Source organism: Amblyraja radiata, chromosome 17 (genome assembly GCF_010909765.2).
Source record: "Amblyraja radiata isolate CabotCenter1 chromosome 17, sAmbRad1.1.pri, whole genome shotgun sequence".
Lineage (NCBI taxonomy): Eukaryota > Metazoa > Chordata > Chondrichthyes > Rajiformes > Rajidae > Amblyraja > Amblyraja radiata.
Window position 1 is genome coordinate 22,958,142 of NC_045972.1, and position 7,854 is coordinate 22,965,995.

General features: G+C 43.5%; 1 protein-coding gene across 1 annotated transcript in view; it reads right to left on the reverse strand.

Annotated features, from left to right (window-relative positions):
• vat1l (vesicle amine transport 1 like) overlaps nt 1-7,535 on the reverse strand; it is a 77,206-nt gene extending 69,671 nt beyond the window's left edge. The window contains exon 1 of the mRNA XM_033035855.1: nt 7,144-7,535. Within this exon, the coding sequence (XP_032891746.1) occupies nt 7,144-7,352 (209 nt within the window). The 5' untranslated portion in view covers nt 7,353-7,535. The remainder of the gene's footprint in view (nt 1-7,143) is intronic.
• Between the last annotated feature and the right edge of the window lie 319 nt (nt 7,536-7,854).

Here is a 7,854-nt window from a genome sequence, read left to right on the forward strand (position 1 = left end):
ACATTCAATCAGTAGTGAAATGTGGAAACTTTATGCTACAGTTAAATGCACAAGAAACTGCTGGTGCTGGAATCTAGAGCAAAAAGAGAGATTTTGAACAAACTCATCCAGTCATGCAGCGTCTGCAGAGGGAAATGGACAGTTGACCTTTTGGATCGAGATCCTTCATTGTCAACTGTCTATTTCCCTCTGCAGATAAATCTCAGGATGGTGCAGTGGTAGAGTTGCTGCCTTACAGCGCCTGAGACCCAGGTTCGATCCTAACTACAGGTGCTGTCTGTATGGAGCTTGCACATCCTCCCTGTGACCATGTGGGTTTTCTACGGGTGCTCCAGTTTCCTCCCACATTCCAAAGATGTGCAGTTTTGTAGTTTAATTGGCTTCTGTAAATTGTCCCGAGGGTGTAGGATAGAATCAGTGAACGGGAGATCGCTGGTCGGCGTGGTCTTGGTGGACCGAAGGGCCTGTTTCCCACACTGTATCGCTAAAACTACAAACAAAATAATGCCTTATCCACCAAGGCTGTTAAAATGGAGATACAACTGTTATGTTCTAACTGAATGCTTGAATAGCCTCAAAGGGCTGAATGGACTCTTGTTCCCATTCTGCTATTGAAGATTTTACAGTACTATAACTGCAGCCAGTCTAACACACGTTTGAGACATGAATAGTGCAGCCTCATTATTACAGCTGTGACTGGCTAAAACCTTGCATTAACTCAGAAGCTAACAGAGGAGTCCATTACTTGTTATCTTCAAACAACCATTTGTCAAACTGATTACAGTGCGATTTTAAATCTAATAGTGTTTTTTGCTTTAAAGAGAAAGAAAAAATATCAGAAAATTGGGAAAACAAAACAGTGTGGCAAATGATTAAATCCATCCCAAGATCAGTGATGGTCTTCTCCTTCCTTGCCCTTGGGCTAATTCATTGCAGCAAGGTGTATTAAAAAAAAAGGTACACCTTTGATTTAATAAATGTGCCACCGTGTTTCTGTTAGAAATAAAGATTATTTTGCACTTCAGTGTTAAGAACGGCGAGCAAAAACTCAATAGAGATGTCCAGACGTATGCAAGGTTAGGACTGGGTAAAGAGCACTAAATTGATTTGACTGGCTCAGGAAAATGTTTCACAGATGACACAGATTTAGGATAATTACAAAAAGAATTAAAGGGAGATTGAAAACTGCATGGTGAATGGTTAAAATGTGCAATTCCCTGCTGCAATCTGCTTCTAAAGGGGCAGCAATAAATTACATTTGGAATGAATTAGATGGTTTTGTACAGGAGGTGAATGTTAAATAAAGGGTGGGGAACTGGGGAATTGGGCGAGAACAAAACATTAGCCAGAATTAATGGGTCAAAGGACATGTTAACATAGAAACATAGAAACATAGAAATTAGGTGCAGGAGTAGGCCATTCGGCACTTCGAGCCTGCACCGCCATTCAATATGATCATGGCTGATCATCCAACTCAGTATCCCGTACCTGCCTTCTCTCCATACCCTCTGATCCCCTTAGCCACAAGGGCCACATCTAACTCCCTCTTAAATATAGCCAATGAACTGGCCTCGACTACCCTCTGTGGCAGAGAGTTCCAGAGATTCACCACTCTCTGGGTGAAAAAAGTTCTTCTCATCTCGGTTTTAAAGGATTTCCCCCTTATCCTTAAGCTGTGACCCCTTGTCCTGGACTTCCCCAACATCGGGAGCAATCTTCCTGCATCTAGCCTGTCCAACCCCTTAAGAATTTTGTAAGTTTCTATAAGATCCCCTCTCAATCTCCTAAATTCTAGAGAGTATAAACCAAGTCTATCCAGTCTTTCTTCATAAGACAGTCCTGACATCCCAGGAATCAGTCTGGTGAACCTTCTCTGTACTCCCTCTATGGCAATAATGTCCTTCCTCAGATTTGGAGACCAAAACTGTACGCAATACTCCAGGTGTGGTCTCACCAAGACCCTGTACAACTGCAGTAGAACCTCCCTGCTCCTATACTCAAATCCTTTTGCTATGAAAGCTAACATACCATTCGCTTTCTTCACTGCCTGCTGCACCTGCATGCCCACTTTCAATGACTGGTGTACCATGACACCCAGGTCTCGCTGCATCTCCCCTTTTCCTAGTCGGTCACCATTTAGATAATAGTCTGCTTTCCTGTTTTTGCCACCAAAATGGATAACCTCACATTTATTAAATGTTGGAACATTCCATGGCTCTCATCTTTTACCCAATTACCAATCCAAAAATCCCCCGATTAACAGGTATAGTTTAGTGAAACTAAGTCCCAATGTTACCGAGACCCTCATCCATACCTTTTCATCTCTTGACTTGGTGGTTCATAAGTTCATAATGTCATTCGGCCCCTCAAGTCTACTCGGCCATTCAACCATGGCTGATCTATCTTTCCCTCTCAACCCCATTCTCCTGCCTTCTCCCCATAACCCCTGACACCCAATACTAATCAAGAATCTGTCAACCTCTGCGTTATTTTTAACCTTTTTCTATGGTTCGTATGGAAACTTATTATCTATTTTATGTAAAGCACTTTGGTGTCAATGCGAGTTGACTTAAAACGTGCTATATAAATAAAACTTACTTACTTACTTATAAATATCCACTGGCTTGCCATCCAGAGCCGTCTGCGGTAAAGAATTCCATAGATTCACCACCCTCTAACTAAAGAAATTCCTCCCCTTCTTTCTGAAGGTATGTCCTTTTATTCTGAGGCTATGTCTTCTGGTCCTCGGCTCTGCCACTAGTGGAAACATTCTCTCCACAATCACTCTACCCAGCCCTTTCACTATTCAATAAGATTCCCCCTCATCTGTCAAAACTCCAGCGAGTGCAGGCCCAGTGCCTTGAAACGCTCATCACTTTTGTGGTTACAAAGTCCACTTCACCAGTCATTCCTCATTTAATTTACATTATTCTTGAGGTCTTCCAACACTTGGTTGCCCTTACCTTCGATTAATCCAGTTCACTTATTGCTTCTTAGTTCGCTGACCTCCAAATCTATGGACTTGTCAAGTTAAAAGTTCTCCACTCTTAATCATCTTCCTGCTCCATCTCAGTAACCTCCTCCAATGTAAGCTTCCAAGATTTCAGCACTACTCCAATCTAGATCTCTGGTTGTTCCCAGTCTTAAATATTTCACCACTGGCAGCCAACACAGTGCCAGAGACCTGGGTTTGATCCTCGGATGCAGCATGGGTGGAGTTTGCACGTTCTCCCTGCAACCTCATGGGTTAGCACATATGAATAGGTTTTTCACTGTACCTCAGTACATGTGGCAATCAACTAAACTGATTCAGTGCCCCAAGCTCTGGAGATTCTCCCGAAATTTCCTCTCCTCTCAGTGCACTATGTTCCTTTGAGGCCTTAGTACATACATTACCAACTTGCATAGGCTTTTGGGCATGCGTTTTAGTAGCAACTCACTGTCCAAAGTCTTGCAGATACTGTCTAGCTTTCACTGGTACCTGCAGTTTTCTGTTAAATGTTTCAGATTTCCAGCACCAATATTTTGCCCTTAACGACCACAGCACAGCTGGCTCACAGTGCCAGAGTCCTGGGTTCGATCCAGACCTCAGGTACTTTATGGGTGTAGTGTGCACTTTCTCCCCATAATCTCATGGGTTTCCACCGCATGCGCCAGTTTCCTCCAACATCCCAAAGACATGCGGGTTTGTAGATTAATGTAAGTTGTAAATTGCCTTCTAGTGTGTAGGGAGTGGATGAAAAAGTAGGATGACATAGCACTAGTGTGAATGGATAATCGATGGTCAGTGTGGACTAGGTGGGCCAAAGGGCCTGTTTCCAAGATGTATCTTTCAATTACGATCTATTACTTTATTTCTTTTTTTTTTTTAAACTGGTGGACTAGTGGCATCTGAAAGAGCAGATTGTGCTTATGGCTTTGTGTTGCATATCTGTGACCTGTGCCATTATCTCACACCTCACAACCTTCACCGTCAAATTAAATACTTCGGGAGTGTGTTTACAGTTGTGGGAGACTGGACAATCTGTCCATGCATAGCAAGCACCCACATGCAGCAAAACATCAAATTGTATGACTTGGTTTCGGTCGGAGAATAAATATTGGCCAAGACACTGGGAGGATTTCACTCACTCCAAAGAATGACTATGCATCTTTATTTCAGCTAGATAAGCAGTAAAGGCCCCAGTTGAATCATACATTCAATAGCAGAAACACCATTGGAAGATAAATACTGATCAGGATAAAGGAGATTTTACAGAATCCTCATTTGCAAAATAATGCTGTGGAATCTTTTGTATCCCATTAGAATAGCAGGCTCGGTTGCTGCGTTACAATGCCAGAGTTCAAGGTGCAAGGCTGACAATGGGTACTGTCTGTACGGAGTTTGTACATTTCCCCCTGTGACTGTGTGGGTTTTCTCTACGTGCTCTGATTTCCTACCACACTCCAAAGATATACAGGTTTGTAGACTAATTGGTTTTGGTAAAAAAGTGTCCCTTGTGTGTGGTAGTACAGTACTAGTATAGCACGGTGTAATCGCTGGTCAGCAGTTACTGTATCTCTAAAGTCTAAAGGTCTGAATTTAATGTATTGTTTCATTGAAGGCCCCTCGGACAGTGTAGCTCTCCCTCAGTAAGGCACCACACTGTCACCTTGATTTTTAGTTTAGTTTAGTTTAGAGATACAGTGCAGAAATAGACTCTTCAGCCCACCAAGTCCTTGCTGACCAGTGTTCCCCATATCAAGCACGAGCCTACACACTAGGAACAATTTACACCAAAGTTAAATTAACCTACAAATCTGTACTTCTTTGGAGTGTAGGAGGAAACTGGAACACCCGTGGGAAATGCAAGTGGTCACAGGAAACCTGAAATCTGACGAAGGGTTTCGACCCGAAACGTCACGCATTCCTTCTCTCCAGAGATGCTACCTATCCCGCAGAGTTACTCCAGCTTTTTGTGTCTATCTTTGGTCACAGGAAAAACATACAAACTCCATACAGACAGCACCCATAGTGAGGATCGAACCCGGGTCTCTGGAGCTGTAAGGCAGCAACTCTACCGCTGCGCCAATCCCTGTCTGGAGTATAAAGGGAACACATTTACACATACATACAACAAATAACTAGACCCATACAGACACAGATACACATGTGCCCATGCAGCACATACACTCTGCAAGCCACACACATTTTTTCCTTTAAACCCCCCCGGACCATAGCCTGCTTTCACACTGGGAGCAATATAGCATAGGCACCTGTCACTTCAACTTGTGTTTCTCTTAACATGCAAACCCATGCACTGTTCTCTCCTCTGAGCTATAGGGAGAGGTTGAGCAGGCTAGGACTATATTCCTTGGAGGGCAGGAGGATGAGGGGTGATCTTATAGATGTGTACAAAATCATGAGAGGAATAGATTGCATAGATGCACAGAGTCTCTTCCCCAGACGAGGAGAAATTGAGAACCAGAGGACATAGGTTTAAGTTGAGGTGGGAAAGATTTAATAGGAATCTGAGAGTAACTTTTTCACACAATGGGTGGTGGGTGTATGGAATGAGCTGCCAGAGGAGGTAGTTTAGGCAGGGACTATGGGCAAGTTAGGCCAAAGGGCCTGTTTGTACGCTATGTGATTCCATTACTCTCCTCCCCCTTTATTCCATTATTGATTCTGAAACAATTTCAGCAGCTTAAAGCTTAAAAAAGCCTAAGCTTAAAAAAAACCCAACTGCGGGCAGATTTCAATTAAATTAACTGGCAACGTTTAAAATAAAAGCTCAAATCTTGCCTGTCAGAAACATTTCTTAAAACAATTTAACCCTGTAACGCCACCAAGTGTATCAACACAAACAATTTCCTGTCTAATTTCCTTCCTCCGAACCCTGATAAGGAAACAAGCTTCCCTCAGGGCCAACGATAATTCCTTGGTAATTTATCCGGACCAGAGGGGTTGCAAATGAATCTTCGGCAGGGTTTAATACAGGACAGTGCATTGATTTGGGATCTGAAATGATCACTCTATTAGTTAACAAGGGCGCAGTTTACAGAAAATAAACACGGGGGGGGGGGGGGGGGGGGGGGGGGGGGGGGGGGGGGGGGGGGAGAGAAATGCTGCAGGAGAATTGATAAAGCATAATGACTGATATACAATTAAAGCAAATGAGTCATTAATATTAACAGGGGTTTAAGCTTGGTAATTTATGCTTATATAAATGAGCATTCTGCAGCCCATCACATTTTACAATTAAAAGTATAATTACGACGACAACAGTTTAGATACCACTTAGCATCGGGCTTGGTTTTCTTGCTTATCCTGGTGTTATAGGATGTGCCTTGTGTTTTAACGGTAATTTAAGATAAGTACGTATATGTTTTGTTCTTATATACAGAGTCATTATGTATACAGTGTACTACTTCACTTAACAGGGTCAGTATAGCAATTGCACATATATAAGGTACATAAGTTAGCAGTTAAGTAAATGTACATGTAGCAGGATACATACAAAACATATCACATTCTAGATGTCTGTAAGCAGATGCGATATATATTGACAATGAATGGATACAAGTACACTGGATATGGATACATGTCTGAATATAAACAAGTACAGCGTTTATCAACAGCAAATATATAAAAAGTTAAAAATATTGCAAGTGTATAGGATTGGTGAAACATAAATCCACATGAACTACAAGCGTCCAATTTGGAGATACAGAATGCATAAGATGGTATATATGAAAGATGTTGCCTGTCAGTATGGATAGTTGGTAAATGTACAGGGAACATGTTGTCTGCAAGAACACACTAGTGGTAAATATATAGGATGTTCCTAAATATAATCTTAGACACACAATCAACGGTTGGATGTTCTCTGCGTGAATGTGCAGACCGAATGTCAATGTATAAGATGCCTCAGTGTACAAGTACAGTCATACAGTCACTATGTAGTGATGGTCAATGTATAGAGTGCTCGCTATCTACAAGTGCACTGTGGCAATCAATGTACTCCGTGATGCTCCGTGTCAATGTAAAGATGCTAACGGTTCAGGGCACATACTATAAGCGCACCAGACACACACACACCAGACACACGCACACAGGACGGAGCGCAGCGACTGCGGGTTAGACTGAACCGGCTACTTAACCAGGCCTTGACTCGGATCTTCAGCTCTCCCTCCAGTGGTTCGGGCATCGCCTTCCTGGCCACCCTGAGCTTGTTCAGCCCCCCGAAGCCGGAGAGGAAGACGGCTCGGATCTCTTTGGTGTCTCCCAGCCCGCTGCCCCGATCTTTGGCCGCATCTTTCTCAATCATGTGGTCCGTCTCCTCGCTCTTGTCCAACCCTTCGCTAGCCATGAGCAGAGAGGAGAGAGGTTGCCCGGGACACAGCAGGGATGGTGTGGAGGGCAGGGCGGGTTGGGTGCAGGCAGAGTGTCTGTCTCTCTCTCTCTCCCTCTCTCTCTACTGCACACGCTGCGAGTCCACCCCTAACTTCAACTGCGATTGAGCGCTAGCGCAGGCAGAGCGGGCGTAATGCAGGGAATACACCACGCGATGAGTTGCTGTAATCCATCTTTATACAGCGTGGCCATGTAAGGGGAGGGGGGAGGGGGGCAAACAGATTCAATAACAAAAACTAAATGCTGTATGTAGCAATCAGATCTCCCCTTTCAGGTGAGAGAGGAGATTGCCAGGACTCGAGGGTCTGAACCGGGAGAGGTCGAGCAAGCTATAAGACTCTTTTCCTTGGAGCGCAGGAGGATGAGAATTGATCTTTTAGAGGTGTGCAAAATCATGAGAGGAATAGATCAGGTAAATGCACAGGATCTCTTGCCCAGAGTATAGGAATCCAGAACCA